Genomic DNA, 20,819 nt, shown 5'->3' on the forward strand with positions numbered 1-20,819 from the left:
ATAGTTGCATGAAGTAATTGTTTAGGTACGTCACGTAGCTCTGAGCGAATAAAAAGGATTTATTTGAGTTTTATATTTACATTTTATACCCGTTAATGATAATTGGAAATTCAGTTATTTTTAGATGGCATTTCCATTTCTTACTTTGCTTTAAAACTGATCTAAAATTATTATTCATTATTATTATTACTTTATCATTTGTTTATTTATTAATTTATAATTTTTGTCACCCGTAGAAGTTTTAAGAGCATAAAATACTTGGTAGATTCCAATGAGCTGTTAGTCATATAGTGCCTCCACGATTTCCTTTTTTTTTCATTTTATTTGAAAAAGTCTTTTTTTTCTTTTAATTGACATGGCAACGCTGCTTTACTGTAGACTACATTTTTTAAAATCGTGCCTCATCTTGCCCAAAATTGCTTATAAACAAATCTGTTCTTGAGAAATCATCATTAAAAAGTTGATTAGTGTCATACGTGGAGGATAAATTTTTATTTAAATTACAATCGAATTTTGTGACTTGATATTATTTTTACTACTCCGTTTTTATTAACTCAAAAAGGTGTGCGTGAGGGTGGAAAATTACAATCAAAATTTCAACCAATTTTAGACTGGCTAGAGCACTCGAATCTCTCCTGCCGTTCCGCACTTGATAACAACAAATGTTTCAATCATTTCCTGGCCTATGTGAAAAGAATTTATCTTAATTTTGTCACCGAATAGTCAATCAAAATTTCGACCATAGTCCAACAGGACTGAGTTTTTAAAACTGAACTGTAATTTTGTGCTGGATTGTAATACAAATTACAATCGTTCTCTAAGTGCTGTAGGCAGAATTAAAATCGATCGCTATTTTATCGTCAAAAAGAACTTATCATCAATCAAAATTTCGACTACCTATACCATATAGCCCTAGTGCATGTTTTCAAGAGGAGCTCTGTGCCTGAAGCTTATGCGAATTGCAGTTGTTCCCTAAAAGCTATAATTTTTCACCAATCAAATTTTAATTGGCTTGCTGATTTAAACCAATAAACGGAGGGAAAAAAACTGAAAATAACTAAACAATAAGGTAAAATTAATTTCAAAAATTACGTTTTTGAAGCTGACTAAAAGTAAGAATATTTTATTTTTGGCACACCTAAAAAAATGAAATTGACATCACTTTACTTTTGTAATAAAATTCTAACCTCGGGATTATCATAAAGACCTCGGGACTATCAGAAGTTATGCAGCCTGTGTTTTTCGTTTCAGGACAGAAAAAATAAATTACTTAATTGTTTGCTTATTTATGAAAGATTTGCGAAAAATGCACCGATACGATGGGAAATTTATTTACTTAAAAATAATGATTATTGAAATATTAAGGAAAAAAAAGCCTCTTTTGCACTATTTTATTGGCAAATAAATTTTATAATTTAATATATGTAAATACATATTCCTCATGAGAAATATAAGAGTTATACTGATTTTTTTTGTTGTAATTGTTATGTGTATTTTATTATTTATGTATTTTAATATTATATTAAGAGTTCCGCCTCCATGTCGCTCACTGATTGGTCGCTCTACTTGCACAATGCATACGTTTCTTCCATTTAGCTTTGTATACTTTTTGAAGAATAAATTGTTGATAAAATATTCCTCTGTAAATAGTTCTTTAACATCACACAAAATAAAATGTAACTTAAACTTAAAATATGGAATAATGAAACACAGCGTTTAACTGATTTGCTTTATATAAACCCTTGAAACGCCTTAGCCAAAGCTTGAAAAATTAATTAAATTTATTTTATTACAACGTACGTAAAGCGTTTTACATAACATAGATATTTAATTTATTACATATTTTTGCAATTGTATTATGTATTTTCTTTATGAAAAAAATATTAAAAAAAGGTTTTTAGTTAAAGAATGTGCTTATAGATTACAAAATCCTTAGAACTATAATTTATGCTTACTGATTACAAAAAGTATCATGTTCTGACATCCATTATGTTTGGACATGAAAGGTGGTTTTCGAACTGCATTCCTGTCAGATCATAAAAATGCGCTTTAAATAGATGCATGCATTGAGTAGTTGTGAGCATCCAATAGATAAAAATTTTTACGACCGAACGTAACGACCAGTTTAAGATAATAAATCCCAATTAGAAACTTATGAATTTTGAAAAGATAAATTACTTATTTCACTTGATTTTCATTTACTTATTTTTCGAAAAACAACTACAATTAAGTTTTACGGCAATCTTCATACTCGAAATAATGTACATTTCCTATTACTAAAATGTATTATAATATTTATGAAGTCATATTTGCTGAAAATTATGTATTCTAGGGTGTATGTACTAAAGCCTAGCTTAAAACGATAGCAATTGAAAAATTTTTTTAAAATTATTTTTTTTTCTAAATGCATTGTTTTTATTCAAATCACTTGTAATTTCTACAATCGAATTGGGAAATTGAAAAATAAAAATTTCAACTATTAAATAGGTTTTGGTATTTATTAATCATTCCGGTTCTTGGTTCGTTAGAATTCAGAAATTTTGTCTAAAGGTGTTATTGAACTTTTGAACATGAACTTTTACCTTCAAGAATTTTTTTTTTCTGTCGAAAAAAAATTTTATGCCTCCTTTTTTCTAAGCAGTTTGAGACCAAGAGTTTGTCAATACTCAAAAAACTTCCGGAATTATCTTCAAAAAACAGTTATCGGAGTTATACTATATTAATTTTCAAATTTTATTTTCAATTTTTTGTCCTTAATTTGATTTTTCACAAAAGTGAAAGTTTGAGCCTGCATGCACGACGTCTGAAAGACTATATGATATTACAAAAATTATTACTTAAAAATTATTTATGAATATTTAGACATTACTTGTGCTAAATAGATTTTATAATTGCTTCAACTACATTGAACATTTTTAACATTGAACATTGTTGTTGATAATTTTTAAATTAAAATTTTTTAAAATTGGATAAATTTTTAATTTTTTTAATATAAAATGATGTATACGATACGTATGATGTGTAGATACAATTTTTATCTATTATTTAAGAAATGTTTTGCTGAATTTGTAAATAAACTTAGTTCATTTTAGAGCGCACAGCAAATTGTAAGTTTTTTTCAAATTTCAAAAATTTATCTCATATATTAATGTAAGCTATAAAAAATGTATTTTATTTTAAAGAGGTTAGATTATTGTTTAAAATGTCTACTTTGGTTAGTTTAAAAATCAGAATTCTACTTAATTTCTTGTAAGTCTTAGTTATTTTAAATGCTTCGCACTTTTGTATGATTTTAATACGACAAAGAGTCATGAGACCCTCTAAATGGTGATTTGCGACCTCTAATTCTTGTAATTTTTATTCAATGTTGGACAAGGATTCCAGAAATATTGCTAAGGGTGGTCAAAACGAAACGCATCGTATTTTAAAGATACAAAACATTTTCACAAACCAATTTCTGTAGTTTCTATTAGTTAATAAACATTCAGCTTTAGATAAACTTAGGATGACTAAAAAATGTATGATGAATATTCACATACGCTTCAATTCTAACTCTTTATAATTGCAAAAGTTCTGATTGGTTTTAAGCGAGACTGCGATTTTTTCACGAGAACGTAATAGTGGTAATCAAATTTCTACTGCGTGATCATACTGATTTAAATGTGATTCCCAGGTAAATGATTTTCATCAATTAATAAAGAAACTGATTTGTATACTACTTAAGAAATTTTGTACTCACATGTTCTGCAAGGCGAGTATTCTTGAAAGTTGGCCATGGAATTTCTAGCAATCCAGCAAGTACCCACAGGTTCCCGCCTAATATTGTTAACTGAGTAATAGACATAGCGAGGAGCACAAGCCTAGAATAGAAAAAAAAGTTTTAAAAAAACATTTGTTTATTATAAACATAAGTGTTGTAAGTCAGGATTTTGTGGAACCAAAACTTTAAAATGATGACAAGTACTGGTTTGGTATAAATAATGTAATGGCAAATAGGTAATGGTAAATTTTCTTTAACCCACTTAGAACACGGAAGAAAAAATTCTAGTAGAATTGCAATACTTGTATGGTAATGATATTTCTGGCTATAAACCATAATTCTGGTAATAAAACAAAATTAAACGGCATTTATACTATTTATTTGGCAATTTTGCATCTGTGTGATAATGATTTACCGGAATTCATGGTTTTCAAAACTCTAGTTCTTATTGCAATATATTTAATAAGAATCCAAAAACTGAAAAGTAAATTAAAACGAATGAATGGTTATTATCTCACGCTTTAAAATATTATGATAAAATTGACAAAATTTTAGTACATTTACAACCGAACACAACAGTAATAAAATCATATTTATTTGTTAATTTTACCGAAAGTCATTACAAACAGGTGTGATGTATGATGTGGCAGAAGTCGAATTCTTGGCCATAGATGGCACCACTGAAAAGAGGAAGCGCACCCTCTGCCTTAAATCTGTTCATTTTTACCACGCAGGCTTGCTAGTATGGCAAATGGCATTAGAACCAACCAATCAACCAAAAGTCCTTACCAATGCTTCGGTAAAAATGACCGTATTTTTTAGTGTTCTTATAAAGTCGGAAACACGGTACCATATTCTGGTAGTTTTGACCATACATATATATTTTTTTCCATGCAGGTAAACCTAGATTAAGAAATGAAGTTTCAAACGTAGAATTTTTTCTCCAAATTTCAAATAAATTACAGCAGGATTATAAGAATAAGCAGTTAGGATGTAATATTGTAATAATTTGTTTGTATTTTAATGTTTCAAAAAAGAATTCTTGAGCATTAAAACTAAATTATTCTTTTGCTTTGAGAGTACGGCACAAATCATGACATTATTTTTCAATTCTTTGTAAGTTAATATTAAGAAATATTCTTTAAAAAAAAATTATGATTGAAAAAAATACCCCACCAAAAGAGATATTTAAAAATACCCATTCCCTCTCAAAAGAAAGGTAAGAATTCCCAATTTCGCCCGAAAAAATCTATTAATTATAAATGTTTCTTTTATTTGTTATTTTCTTGAAATTCTGAATTGGAGATATAATAAATTTGGTTGGAAAAATAACCCCTACTAAAATCATTTTCTAAAAAGTATCCTCCATTAAAAAATAAAAATCACCACCAGAAATTTTTTTTGTCCAATTTTACTACTGGTAAATAAATGCATGCAATAAATAAATGTAGATATAATAAGTTTGACTGGAAAAGTATCTTCGACTAAAAAAGATTTAAAAAACTATCGGATTCCCAACATTAAAAGACATTCCCTCAAATGATTTAAAATATTTTTGAGCGTATTTTTCACTTATTAAACTACAAAAATATTTCAGATATTAAAAATGAATCCTCTTAAAAAAAATCGCTATGGTGAATTGTGTCACTTAGTATTTCCCGTTGTCAACCTTTGCATGGACCCACTTTTGGCTTTTATGTGCTGATATTCCTCATATCTATAACAAAAACATCCTTTTTAAAAACTTCCTATTTAATAAACTTCCTATTTTCCTAAAATTTTTAAACACTACTACCAAATAGATCTAAAGCTAGTGACTCGAATTTTTTTATAGGTTCATGTCGTCTCAATACAGAAAATTGTCAGGAAGTCACTGGTTCATAGATTTTTCTGAAGTACAATAAGAAGAATGTGACATTCCTTTTGAGACATTCCATCCGACTTGGAGAAATATCTCATAAGGGAGCATGTCGATAGGGAGCTTCTCATTCTGGACACAACTCGAAAATCGTGTTTAAGAAAATAGACACAGATCGAAATGCGTGTTTAAGAAAATGGCTGAAGCTCAAAATTCTTGTTAAAGATGACGAACACTGCTCAAATTGAGCACGTAAGAAAATGTTAATGACTTAAAATGCGTTTTTAGGAAAGGAAACGTGCTTAGAACTTAGCTGTTTAAGAAAATGAACATAGCATTTGATTAAGTTTTTCTCACTTTTGTGAGTAGTTCCTAGCATATTCATTGTTTCCTAAATTTTAGTATATTTAGTAGCATAAGGAAATGAATCATGCTTTCACCCTAAAGGGTTACTTGAAACCAATATTAATTATTTTTTCAATTATTAAAAAAGTATTGTAATAACTACCATTAACTGTAAGAATAGGTATTAAAAATTAAGAAAAAATTGGTTATCAGGATCAGCGTGTTTTATGTTAACGTTTGCTATGATATTTTTTAATAAAGAACGAGAGAAAATATTGTTGCTATTTTTTGACTGAAAATTTTTGTAAATAATAAACTTTCTTTTTTTGGTCTTATAAAAAATTTAATTAGTTTTATTTAATTGTTCTAAAATTTTACGTTTTTATTTAATTAATGTTTTGTAGAGATATTAATTAATAAAAAAATTACAATTCTCAATAACGCAACAAATTTTTAAAAAAATAAAATAAAATTCAATTTTCTTCAATTCTTTTCAGTTAGTTCTATTCTTCACTGTCAGAAAAGTTATTTGATGAAGTTATCTGATTATTTACTTATATTACTTACTAGCCGCCTAAGGCAGCCAGCTGTCCGCCACGCTGAAGGTTTTCACAAATAAAGTTTTTTAAAACATAGCAGGAAATCTGAAGATTAGTGGACAATTAAAGTGTTCCTGTCCTGCAATTTTGTCTTCATATCCAGTTCTGCTGCAGATGTGTTATAGCTCTTGAGGATGTTTGAAATTATATAGCTACAACGCTTAAGAAAAAAAAAACTAAAATGCTAAATACATGAAAAGAACACGAAAACGAATAAATTTTTTATGGTATCAATTTCTATTTCTATATAATTTTTTATGGTATCAAATTCTATTTCTATATCTGTTACGTCAAGCACTCAGGTATTATAATTTGATCTAGTTGTGCTTGTATAATTTTGATCTAGTTGCGCTTTCTACGTCATTTTGTTAACATCGTTTGGTTTGTTATTTAACATCGTTTGGTTTGTTATTTCTAAGTTAACTTTCAAAAAATTGGCTGGCATCAGCATTTTTATTCTTTAAGTTGTTTATTTTTTCTTTTGGAATTCGTTCCTTTTTAGCGAAATGTTTTTCAACCTAATCGAATTCTTTGCCGACTGTTCTCTGTATATATAAAGAAAATAAAGTAAATATTTTTAAAGTGTTGTGAAAAGAATTTTTAGTTGTACAAAGTACTACAATATCGCTATAAAAATTATCGTCTTCGCTTAAGAAAAAAAAAAAAGAGCGTGGAAAGAAGAAGAAAAACTTATTATAACAATTATGAACAGCGACAAATATATCAAAGCGAAGCGTTCTATTTACGTATCGAATATGTTGCCACATTTTTAATACAAAAGTTAAACTTTTCTCCACTTTAATAAATGTAAACTAATGCGAACTTTACAATTAAATTATTAATTCCTTCGTATATTATTGGTTTAAGTTGTCGAAAATTAATATTTCAATTGTAAGGTTCGCATTAGCATACATTTATAAGAGTGGGGAAAAGTATATGCATTTTTTAATAGTTTTTTGAATATGGCTCTTTGAAGACGAAAAAGCAGACGAAAAGCATAGACTTACAAAATGACTGATAACTAAATAACTAATCCAAATTTTTGAAAAAGAAAAAAAATACTTCTTCATTATGTCAAAACACAATTATGTGCCGAGTTTCGTGCCTGGGCGAGGCTTCTGGGGCGATATATTGTGATTACAGACACACACACACACACACAGCCGCTTTTATTATTATGTATAGATGTATAGATGTATAGATTATAACTTTAAAAGGAAATACATCCACATCTAGAAATCTAGAAAGAAAAGTGGGTTGAAGTATCTATTAATCCTTAATAAGTAAGGCAGAAATAAAAATTTTCCTACAAATAAAGCCTCACAACAGTGTTTCTAAAATAAAATAGTGTTTATATTTGAAATAATTTTACTTTATTTTTGAAATAAAAAATAAATTTATAAAAAAAAAAATTAAGTTCTTAACCTTCTTAGCGTGCCAACTTCAGAATTTTTTTTGGCCAACAACACAGCATTGTTGTGTGCCACTGATGAGAAAAAAATTCTCGATGACAGAGTCAAGAGTTAACAAAACACAGAATAAATGAATTCATCACAATCACTCCCTGGTCCATTCATCAATTTTTTACGCACAAGACACAAGAGCGAACACTTCTCTCCCTAGGAAAAAAAAAAATGTTCGCTCATCTGTTAAAGCACACCTAGAAGGCGTGGGAGGAGGCAGAGCACATCATTTCCACTTTATTGTTGCTTTTTTTATATGCTTGTTTCGTTTTGGACAGGCTTCCTAGCTTATCTTGGAAATGAAACTAGTGAACGAAATGAAAAGAAAAAAAAAATGGCGAATAACAAATGACAGGCTTTACAGTTAGAATAAGAATGGATTAGCTCAGACTCTAAATGGAATTGGGGTGGATACGATAAAGTCGATTCTTGTTATTATTTTTTTCGAGAAAAAAAAGCTTATTGCCACTTCAAAGTTAAGGGCGTGATGCATTCAGCTAGAGAAAAATTCCAGGAAACTATTCGCGAAAATCCTTCTAGCTCACTGTAAAAAAAGTAAGAAAAAAAAATGGTAAACTGGTTATTTGAAAATCAAATTTAAATTTATGTAAATTTATATAGAATTTAAATTTCTAAATAATAAAGCACGAAATTTTTTGAGTTACTACATAAAGTCGTTTTGAGATACACGTGATATGCAATGCGTTTGAACATTAGAGTGTAAAATATGAATTTAGAAAATTTTTGGTCATTCTTTATAAAAATTAACCACGCAAGTTATCATTGGAATATTAACGGATAAAAAGGTTTTATTACTACCAAATGGTAGTGTTAAGGAATAAAATCCTTAATACTGCCATGTATTTTCCATTAAAAATATTTTTTGCCCCCCTCCATTGTAACTAAGCTTAAAATCACATCCAGAACAACCATCTTTTTATAAATTATTATTGGCTTCACGAGACTGATTGCTCTATTTTCGTCTTCTCAGTGAGGTATCAACTTCAATGCACGAGAAAAATTGTAAAGAAAAAAATCGTTTGCAATTGCTTTTTCTTAAAAAAAAAGTGAAAGCAAACGATTTTTAAAAATTTGTATACTATCGTTGTTAGGAAAAAAATGCTTTTCACTCAAAACTTCTGTGATGAAGCATTTTCGAACTAATATAATAGCATGTATAACTTTTATAGAAGTTCAATTTTCGAAACTTTTTTCGACTACTTCAAAGAAATAACTTCTTATCATTATTCTTCTTCAACAAAGCAAAGGTAACGATTCATAATTTTTTTTATTGAAAACTATTTTGATTTGTAAATTGTATTTTATAATAAGTTTTTACTATAGATGTTCTGATTTCTGATTCTGTATATTACATATGCACAGTATAAATATTTCCAACCATCATATTTTATTAACTTTAGGATAACAAGGAATGATTGACCTGAAACATTGTTATAAATTGTTTTTAAATAATAATTTATATTTTTAAAAACAGTTATATTTATATAACATATATAATTATTTATATAACAAATTATATTTATTAATTTTATAACCAAATCCGAAGTTTCAAGTTTGTTTTAAATGCATTGTGTTTAGTAAGTCATTGCATGAAATATTTTAAGAAATTGGTTCAGTATACTTGTTCTTATAATGTCTTATACCTTCATTGTAAGACAAAAGAAACGTAAAGACGTTTCATCGCCAAGAGTTGAAGTGTAACAAAAGCTACACGGAGAAAATAAACTCGGTAAAATTACCGTACGGTGGTATGGTAAGGTTATTTATGTTTAAAAAAAAAACATAATTTTGGTAATAATAACTAAAATATACGGTATTTAAACCATTTATTTTGTAATTTGGTTCCTATGGCATCGGTTTACCAGAAATTTCGGTTTTTAAAATTATAGTTATTACCACATATAGTAAAAAATACAAAACTAAAGAGTACATTTAACCGAATAAATGGTTATATATGGAAATGACAGATATCATCATAAAATAACCAAATTTAATCATAGTAATAAAATTTCTTCACATATTATAAAAACCAAATTTTATTGCTAGTTTTTCCAAAATCATTACCAAAGCGCTTCGGTAAAAATTTAGTCTTCCCATAGAACCGGAAACACGGTAAAATTAACCATATTCTAATAGTTGCTGCAATACTTTTTTATCAGTGTATGATCAAAGAAGAGAAAAAGAGATCCCAAAAAGATATTACAAACTTTGAATAAGACATTAATTATGCAAAAACATTCTGGGGTTTCTTATTAAGAAAGTACCCGCTGTTGCTAAAACAAGATCCAAGCTGTGATATACACATCAGTTGCTCTACACGCTTCTTTTGAATAGGTGGATTATACAAGAAGTGGGTAGAAAACAGAAGTTATTTCAATTAGTGCAAAAGCAATAAATTTAATTTGAAAAAGGGCGGCAAAAACTAACATCATTCATTCCGTTAATTAGGTATAGATAGAACGGTTGAGGTGGATGCTTCAATATCTTGATAAACACAGAAATTTACTAAGTAGAAAATCAACCTTGGATGGTTAACATATCTTTTTCACCAGTTTAATTGCTAATGTGCTTTTATATTTTTCATTAATTAATATTGAATTAAATAATGACCCTATTGACAGAAGTGACATCTAGAATAATGACCATTTTGACATTAGTGACAGTTAAAATAACCGTAAATGACATAATTAATTTTACGTGATGACTTTAATTTGGAATGTCACAACAATTAGTCGAAAAAAGAAAACATCTTTTTAATGGAAAATATTAGATATTTTAGTGGCTGGTTTTTTACTTTATTCGAAGCTATAATTAAACTAAAGATTTTCATAAAGAGTTTATGTGGGTTTATAAATTTTTACTTGGACAATTCCCTTATTATAAATATAATACATCTTAAAAGATTTTAAATGCATATTACTCACTTAAAAGAAAAATCAAGCTCTTTAAATATTTTTTCTAATAATTCTTAGTGTCATTTACATTTATTCGACCATAACAGCTAGCTTTTTATTTTTATTATTTTTTGTTAAATTGATGAAAGTTAGTAAAAAAAAAGCTGTTAATGTGATGATGCAAAGACAAAATAACAAAAACTATTTAAATTGATTGAGATTTTTTTTTAAAATTTACTTAAGTTTTATTAATTTTCGTCCATAACATCCAGTTTTTAATTTTCTATTTTATTCTGAATTAATAAAATTTAATAAAAATTGGAGAAAGTGTCAGTAAAACAAAATAACCAAAATTATTCAAACTGCTAGATTTTTTTTAACACTTACTTAATGTTCATTAAGTAAATTTGAATTTTTAAAATATTTGTTGTTTCAAAGGAAATTGCTATAGCTATATAACGCATTTTGTCTTTTGAATATTTTGCGGTTTGTTACGCGATATTGAGAGATTTATAAAAACAATTTTTAATCTTTGATGTCTTAAAATAAAAGATAAAATTATAAATCTGTGTTTAAAAACCAATAAATAAACATATTTTCATGAGAAAATAAAATATAAGACAATTTACTAGACATAAATACAAGTTTATGTTTTACTCAGTTATAAGTTTTGTTACATTAGCAATCTGTTTTTTATTTTCAACTTAAAATAAATATTTAAATCATAATGAAGAATTCATTAATAAGTTATTCATGACGTTGAATATAATAAACTGGAAGTCATTACAAAACAAGCTGAATTAAATATTTAAATAACATAAACATTACAAAATGTTGCAAGTTAGATCAGTTAAAAATCTCGCTAAGTTTCTTTGTTTCCTATTTTCAATTAATCCCACCAGTTACATCACAAAATGTCGAAAATTGTCAGATCAGTTAAAAATATTGCATAGTTTCTTTGCATTTTATTTTTAATCATTCCCTCCTACTACATTACAAAATGTCGTAAGTTGTTAAATCAGTTAAAAATTTCACCAGTCTTAAAGAAATTTTATTTTGGTTAAAATTGAAATATTTTCATGGGTTCTCTAAGATCAGAAACATTTCTGAAATTTATCAATATTTTTTTCTGATAAGGGGATTTTTTAAAAGTATCGGCACATATTGACTACTTTATCCCAATACTTTTTACGGGAACTTGATGCGAAATTTTTCACAGTGTAACGTAATAAATAGATAATAAACATTTTTACTATCTTCCTTGAGATAATCACAAATTTTAAGCTCTTAAAAGACAAACTTTATAGTACCATGTATTTAATTTTTTTTTACTTTGTCAAATTAGGTGAATAAGTATTACTTTTTTTGCAAATGTTTTATTTTACATTTTTTTGTACTGTAATAAAATGGTAAAATTAGTTTTTCATAAGAGTGAAACAGTTTATTGATTTTACGAATTTATTTGGGTCACGGTTTCGATTCATGAATAATTAAGCTCATATTAAGTTACATAAAAATATTTTTTTATAATTAGTTTCATGTTTCACACAATATAATTTTTTTAAAAAAATCTTTGGGACAATATGGACATATAAGCGCATTTTATAATTAATTCTTAAAAGTACGGAAACGAAACCTGAGAACTATTTGTAATAATGTTGTAAGTTGCAGAATGTAAGAATAATGTAATAATCATATTCAATAAGTTGGGTGGTAAATATAAGAAAGTATTTAGTTAATTGAATTAATTATCATAAAATTCTTCTTAAACAAACTTCAATTTATCGGGTATAACATATGGAGCCTAGCAACATGTTAAAAATAAAAATATAAACGTATAAATAAGCTTATGGAAAGAATAAAAAAAGCATCTCTCAACACCATTTTTTTACGCTATGTTAAATTACTTAAAATTTTATGGTCTAAGTTTCACGCTTCCAAGAAATGTTAACTCAAGCAAAGCTATTCTATTCTCATCTCATTAATCGTCTCTTCTTCAAGGAATAGTTATTCCTGTTACACCCTTCTCTTTTCATAAAATGCTTACTTTGATATATTTGCATATCACTGTAATATACGGTGCCTAAATGTTTACATTGTAACTACTTGTAATGATTAATTAAGAGCTAAATAAAAAAGCAATTGAAATCGAATACTGCGCCTAAATATAATGTTATCAATATTTAAAAGGTTGTTAAAAATTTAAAATAGTAATAATAATAAAGCAATTTGATTCTTAAAATAAACGTGAAAGTCATAATTAAATTGCTTAAATGTAAGAAATTCGTAGCATGCCTAATTTTATACAGGCATAACTAAACAGACATAACATAACTAAAATTCTTGTTACTTGTTAACTAAAATGCTTGTTATAAAATGAACTCGATTTTTAAAAGCAATTAAAGACATGAAAACAAATTATTTTGAAATTAATATTTTTAAAAAGTACGTAAATTATAGTTCATATTTCGTTGAAGGTCTAAAGTGAGGGTTTTGTTCATGGTGCTTTTTAAAAGATCGTGTGATAAACATTTATATTTTAAAATTGCAGTCAAACCCCGCTATAGTGAGCACGGTTTATAGTGAACTCCCGGATATAGTGAATGAAATGTTCGGTCCCGTGCCTTGATATACACGTATAATGTTATTTTTTATGGATATAGTGAACCAAAAAAGTGAAGAAGTTGGATATAATGAACTTTTTTCTGTCCTTGACTGATTTTCTTTTCATTTTTTTTTGTAATAATTTTGAAATTTCTACTTCAAAATAAGTGCATATACCGATTCCTGAAACCATCGATAGAGGGGAATTAAGGGATAAGCATTTTTTCTTGTTTGCTTCTTTTATCTCACATTCCCATCCCTAAACAAACCAAGTAGATGTTTCCAACCAGGCAGATGATGCACCTGTAAGGTGTCAGTGGGATCAATATGCATTTTCTGTCAGAGGGAATGAGTAATTATTCCTTATTGGTCAAAGGGTTGGACACTAATACGTGTTGATAAGGCCCTCATTTCAACTCCTTTTTTCTCTCAATTCAGTTTTAAAAAAAAAGCCTGCAAACAAGTGTCTCAAATGTAACTATGGAGAGCAGTTAGGGTAAAACGTTCTCCATTGATGATATAATGGGCCAAATCAGAAAAATTGAAAAAGGATGCAATCAAGCGGATAGCATTTGTAGGGAATATAAACTATCCAAATCTGCAGTTTATAACCTATGGAAAAATACGCAATTAATAATTTCTGGTCATGAAAAAAATTTAAATGGCAGAGAAAGTTGAGAAAAGCAGATCACAAGAATGTTGAAAAAGCATTACTGAAGTGGTTCACCAATCGAAGAAGCGCAATCTTCCAATATCTGGACAAATGTCGATGAATTTACTAAGCGATTTTATGAGACTACTTTAATGTGCGCGAGTGGCAGGTTAGACATGTTTAAAAAGCGGAATATCAGAAATTCAGGAAAAATCATCTGAGAGTCGGGAAGTGTTTCCATATCTGATGCTGAGGATTACTCATCAGCTAAAGATTACTAATTTTTTAATTGTAAGCAAGACGAAGAGTAATGAAAAATAACACATTTTTCAGTCATTTATTTGAATAATGTGTAATAAAAGGGAGGAGTTTGGGAACCATTAGTTAAATTGCCTGCGTAACGGATATAGTGAACTCCCGGTTATAGTGAACTAAAATTTCGGTCCCTTGAAGGTTCACTATAGCGGGGTTAGACTGTCTTTGTAGGTAGTGAAAAAACGGAAAAAACAGAGAAAAATTATTCTAAATAATAGATCTAAGACTACACACTGAAATTTAAACCGGTTTCAATTTTTTTTAAAAATAATTTGCCTATATGTTCAAGCTTTTTTTTCCTTGTTCTATTGTTTTCTTTAGCAATAAATCTCTAAAATACGAAAAAAATAATGAAAAAGAATCACTGATCAAAGTTACAAAATGGCATTCCAACACGTTTAATCCATTTTTATTTGATGATTTGTTCTGATAAAATAGAGTAAAAGGTGAAAAATTATGGATTCCCTTGCATCTTAATCTATATAGATGACTATTCATCAATAACAACACGACGCTTGAAAGTCTAATTGGATTAGTATTTTTCACAGATTTTCCTGGCTTTAATCTTTTGACTTCCTTTTAAAAAGCGTTTTCTGAATGCATAAATCTATAAGACTTTCATTTGTTTATATTACTATTTTTACTTTTTAAGATGTTTTTATTTCTCAAAAATATTATTCAAACATACTTCCTTATTACAGCAAAATATTAAAAAAAAATCGGTAGTCGAGTGTTGTGGTAGTTGAACATAAAGTTTTAATAAAGTTAAGTATATTAACCTGCAATAAATAGATTTTTTAAATATAATTAACTCATTTTTACATTTTTCTTTCAACTAATATCTCTAGTCACTCATGCTTAATCTTTTCCCATGTCTTTTTTTTAAAAAAAATGAAAGCTGGAATAAAATAACATTTCTGAAAGTCCCTGATCTTTTGCCACTTTAAAAAAAACTGCGTTTTTTTATTTATCATGCTTTTTTTACTTCATATTTCTCAATCAAGTAATAAGTATAAATCATTTAGAATTCAACGGAATTCTGAATAATTTTTACAAGGAGAGTAGAGAACGATCATTTATGTCGTTATGACCAGTTTGCAAAATCTGGTTTGATTTTAAGAACCATTCAATTAAGCGAAGGCATTTTTTTACAGTAAATTTTCTAGACTTTTACAGTGATATTTTAATTTATGATGATATTTAACTTTAAGATGATATTTTACTTTATGATAATGTTTTACTTTATGATGATATTTGACTTTATGATGATATTTTACTTTATGATGATATTTTACTTTATATTTGACTGATATTTGACTGCATGATGATAAAATACTTCCCAAATTTAACTTTAAATTAAATTCTAAAAAATAAATATACCGAAAATGACTTAAAGTGTGCACTGAACTTTCTGTTTAGTGTACAGACCGGAAAAAAAAGGGAAAAAAAACTGTTGTATAATACTTGATTGAATGATCAAATTGCTGTGTACTAAGAAGTTATATTTATAGTTTGAGCAATTGACTTAAAATAGGATTGAATAATTTAGGCAAACCATATTTTAATTTTCTGATTTCAGATAGAAAAACGTATTTTCTATAAAGCGTTTTTCGCAAACTATGAAACAATTTTTATGGTTTAAAGGGACAGTCTCAAAAATGCTAATTAATTGGTTCTAACTATAAATTAATTTATGGAGTCAGACACAAAAAAGTACTTTCTTCGACTTTTTCGATGGATTTCAATTTTTTACCACCAAAATAGGCAACAGGCAATCTGGAAAATGTGCCCCAAATTGATTTGACAAGGGAACAGTCGAAAGTTTTGTCACTGTAACGCACATTTCAATTGGTACGTGTCAGGCTATGCCCTTAAAACTATTTAAGCGAATTTTTGCACAAAATTTTAAAACTCGTTTATCCGAAGAGGATTTTATTGAAATTATATTATTTTAGATTAATTTATTATTTTTTGTTATTTAATTTAATAATGATCTAAAATGTTTAAACTGTACGGTATACAAAATTCTACATTATTTTAGGCTATGTAATTATAAATTGAAAAATATAAAGTTAGAATATAAACTGTGAAGTTAAAAAGTAAGAATTTTTAGATAAGCATTTCATTAATTTTTATAAGCCATAAAACTATTTTGCTTAAATTTTGTGCTTCGATAATACGTATAGTACACCTCTCAATTAGAAATGATAGTAGAAAATGCGTGTATAGAGAAGATAATTTCTGAGAATTGCACAGTTAAGTATGTAATTTTTGTAAGTTACTCATATTTCTTTAGAAACATTTGAATGGGAAGTTTGGTTTACTTTAAAATTATACGAAGACAAACTTTATAAGCTTATGTTTTGAGGAAAAAGTTTTCATATTCTCTCTAATGCTCTCTTGGTTTAAGCGTTTTATGCATTTAGCATCTTCAAAAAAAAAAAAAAAATATATATATAATCAAAAGATATGTCCTAAGTTTTATAAATTTAGTTTCGGAACACGCACTTCGGAACTAGTCAAACATAATATAAGCTGCCGTTGATGCTTTTTAATGCACTGTTCTTTTTATATTTCAACTTATAAGGTAAGGTAAAGTCATCCCACTGATTATTTGGCTATGCTGCTCACTCGAAATTATTACGACCAGTGTCGTAAAATTCCCCTTAGGTAGCTCATAACTCGGTAGCCCACCTCTATTTCGATAAGAGATCATGCCGTCATACCGAACTGTAAATAACTTAAGTCTGTCACCTTTAGCCGCCTACTCTGATTCTGAAATACATCTCTGTTTCCCTCCTAGTTTGAAATTTTTTAAGATGTCATTAAAAGATGACGTCGACTAATATCTCTTATTTATTTAACTTATGGAACGGAAATGCTCATCCCACGTTGATTGCTGATGAGCTCTCTAATGAAATATTTCAAAAACCATCCATTTAATGTCCAATTTATAAATTTTAAAATAAGTTAACATAGGGGTTATATTTTAGTCCTTAAAATGCCTGAAAAATATTGAAAAAAGTCTAAAGCTTATAAATATTTGAAAGGCTGATTGAAAAAACATGTTAAGCCTCAAATTTTGTTTTCAAAGATCTCCATCTCTTAGGAATAATAATACTTTACAAACCACCTAAAAATATCTTTCAAACAGAAAATCTGAATGTTTCCAAAATGTCACTTGAATAACTTAGATTTTCAATTCTCAGTTCCTCTGTAAAAAATTCGGGATCAAATTATTGTAAAAAGTACCAAAACTCAGAGCACTGGTACTTTTTACCGTAAAATCCATTTTTGTCAGAAGATGCAACGGAACAATGACATGGAATCCTTTTTTCAGTAATAAATACCGCAAAATCCATAAATCACTCCAATTAAATAAATATTACTGCAAAAATTACGGTATAATATTTTACAGTAAAAATAGTTTTAACTGTTTTACCGGATCCGGAATTTTTTACATTGTGATTTTTCCACCTTTTTGGGCATACATTTCCAGACATTATGTGCTTATAACATTTTTTAAAAATAAAATTTAAAAAAAAAATCACGCATTGTACTAATTTTTGCTATTTTGTCTTGGTGTCATTACACTTGCTCTAACTTTTGTTACTCTATAAAATTTTTGTCAAAAATTAAAAATTAGAAACTGGCGACGACTGGCTGTTACGGACCAAAATTTTAAAAATTAAAGTGTAAAAAAAGTTTAGCAGTTTTAGTTAAGCAGTTTTAATAATTTTTATTGCTTTGTCTTGGTGCCATTACCCTTACTCCAATTTTTATGAACTTTCATTAATGAAAAAAAATTAAGAAATTAATGGCTGTTACGGTTAAACTAGCTGTTACGAAAGATACTTAAATATTAAATTATTTACTCAGGTTTTGTTAGAAACAAAGGGAATCATCTTCAACTAAAAAACATACATTGGAATTATTCTTATGAGTTTGAAAACATCATTTAAACGAGTCGTTAAATACAAAGAAGCTGTTTAAAAATAAAGAAAAGTAGAGTGTTCTTTATCTGTTTTAAAAACTCAGACAGAAACTAAAATGTTCGCGTCTGGGTTTACAGATGATATTCTTTTTAAAGCTTTTCCACGGATCGCGTTTCTTGAGGAAGAGCAATGAAGATATTTTTGGAGAGGCAATGAAAGAACTAGAGAAAGAGTTGAAACTTAATTATTTGAATTATACTGATGTTGCCACACATGAGTAACAAATATCGGTTCTCAGATCTTTTATGCAATTAAAGAGCGTTTTTTCAAGCGTTAAATTACTTTGGGACAGGAAACTAATTTCACCAACATTTCTTTTTTCAATACACAATTTCATAAAAATTGAGATTGTTGTTCATCGCTAGAATGAAACATATGATGGGAAAGAGTAGTAAGTTAATATTGGTAATTGAGTTAAAGCTATTATATTTAATTGAAAGTAAATTCCAAACACAATAATATTTTGAAAGTCGTCCACTTTTGTTTTGATATTAATTAGCCTGATATTATTAAGCTTTAGAAATATATATTAAAAAAAATTAATAAATCTGAAATGAAATAACTTATAACAGATTAAGTCTAAAAATCAAGTAGGTAAAAAAATTTTCAAAGTTATGAGGGAACAACATTTTAAAGTTCTAAGGGGAAAGAGTAGTAAGTTAATTTAGTAAATGAGTCAAAGCTATTACATTTAATTGAAAGTAAAATCTAAGCATAATAATGTTTCGAAAGTCGTCCACTTTTGTTTTGACATTAATTGGCCTGATATTATTAAACTTCAGAAATATGTATTAAAAAAGAGTAAATATGAAATAAAATAACTTATAACAGGTAAAGTCTAAAAATCAAGTAGGTATAAAATGGATCAACCTGATTTTGAACTCAAAATACTTCTTATGATAGCAATTTTTAAATTTTTTTTTGTTCAAGTTTGACTTAATGTTTTATAATATATTTGTACAAGTGAAGATAACTATAGTACTTACAACCACAACTCCGTTTGCATCAGATGTTTTAACTGTAGCTCCAAACCATTGATGAGATTTATCATCTGTGTATTCTCTTTGGTTATTTACAATTCGAGTATTTGAACCTAAGGTATCAAAATTAATAAAGCTTAGTATATTAGAATAGAATAATTTCACGGATTTAAAACCCGTATCAAAATATACTTTATAGTAATCTAGTTTTGTTCAACAATGGTGGAATGTAATAATGCATGCGTATAAATACGTACAAAAAAAAATTCAATGCGATTAGAAATGAGACGATACTTTAGAGTTGACCTCAACTAGTTGCAGGACGGAGTGAGGCTTTGAGTTTTGAATTCGGACTGGGCCTGATTTTGTATTTCATTGAAATCAAGCTCAAAAATGAGAGAGTCTATTGCCAATAAACTTGAACTATATATTTATTTCGTTTAAGTTGAATACACTTTTGAACGAGATATTACATAAGTGAGTGGTATTAATAGAATTTAAGCTCAGGAATTAATAGAAATTAAGCTCAGGTTGTTAGCACAGAAATTTAAAGAGGTTGATAACAAATGTAGTAGAATTTGAAAACCTAGAGTGACATGCAAAATTGAAACAGCAATGTAATCCTTTTTGGGCAAAATGCATAGTCTTAAAAACGTTGTGATGGGAGAAATGTGTGAAAGAGATGCTCATAAGCTGCCGGCAAGATTCGAACATCAGACCTCCGGGTTCATACTAAGATACTACCGGGCTCATACCAAGATACTACATGCCAAGATACCGGGTTCATACCAAGTTCTAACCACCATAGTTGTTCACCTCATCATAGGAAAAGTGTGGAAGCTTTATATAGTGATCGATGCAAGGACACATCATAACGTACTGATTTTCAATTTCAATGGTACAGCGGGTTGCTATTTGGAAAATATGTTCCCAAAAGCTTAGTCAGAATAGTTTAGTAAGAAGATTTTAATTTCCTTATTTGGTCAATTTTTTGTATCTTATGAACTTTTAAGTGAATGTAATGTTTATCATGATGTTTCATTGCGACGGGTATCCTGATAAAGTTTCTTAACTCTCCCGGGTCTGGGGTCAGCAAATATAGAGGTTTTAGAATCCTACTATGAATCTGCGGGTCCATCATTCGAATCCATCAAGTAGCCAACGAACATCTGTCTCACACATTTCACTCTCTTCATCATTTTTCATTATCTTAAAAATGAGTTCATGCTATTTCAATTTCGAATGTCACTAGACTTATTTGTAAATGTTTGGAGTTTTCAAACTTGACTACATATTTTTCGCGGAGCTATTTTAACACATTTTTGCTCAATTT

General features: G+C 28.0%; 1 protein-coding gene across 1 annotated transcript in view; it reads right to left on the minus strand.

The window, feature by feature from the left end:
- The window catches only part of LOC107437681 (integrin alpha-PS2), an 85,817-nt gene that overhangs the window by 36,731 nt on the left and 28,267 nt on the right, over positions 1-20,819 (minus strand). The window contains exons 3-4 of the mRNA XM_043045912.2: positions 19,493-19,599; positions 3,740-3,860 (exon numbers count right to left, since the gene is read on the minus strand). Of these exons, the coding sequence (XP_042901846.2) occupies positions 3,740-3,860; positions 19,493-19,599 (228 nt within the window). The remainder of the gene's footprint in view (positions 1-3,739; positions 3,861-19,492; positions 19,600-20,819) is intronic.

The sequence above is a fragment of the Parasteatoda tepidariorum genome, chromosome 10 (assembly GCF_043381705.1).
Source record: "Parasteatoda tepidariorum isolate YZ-2023 chromosome 10, CAS_Ptep_4.0, whole genome shotgun sequence".
NCBI lineage: Eukaryota > Metazoa > Arthropoda > Arachnida > Araneae > Theridiidae > Parasteatoda > Parasteatoda tepidariorum.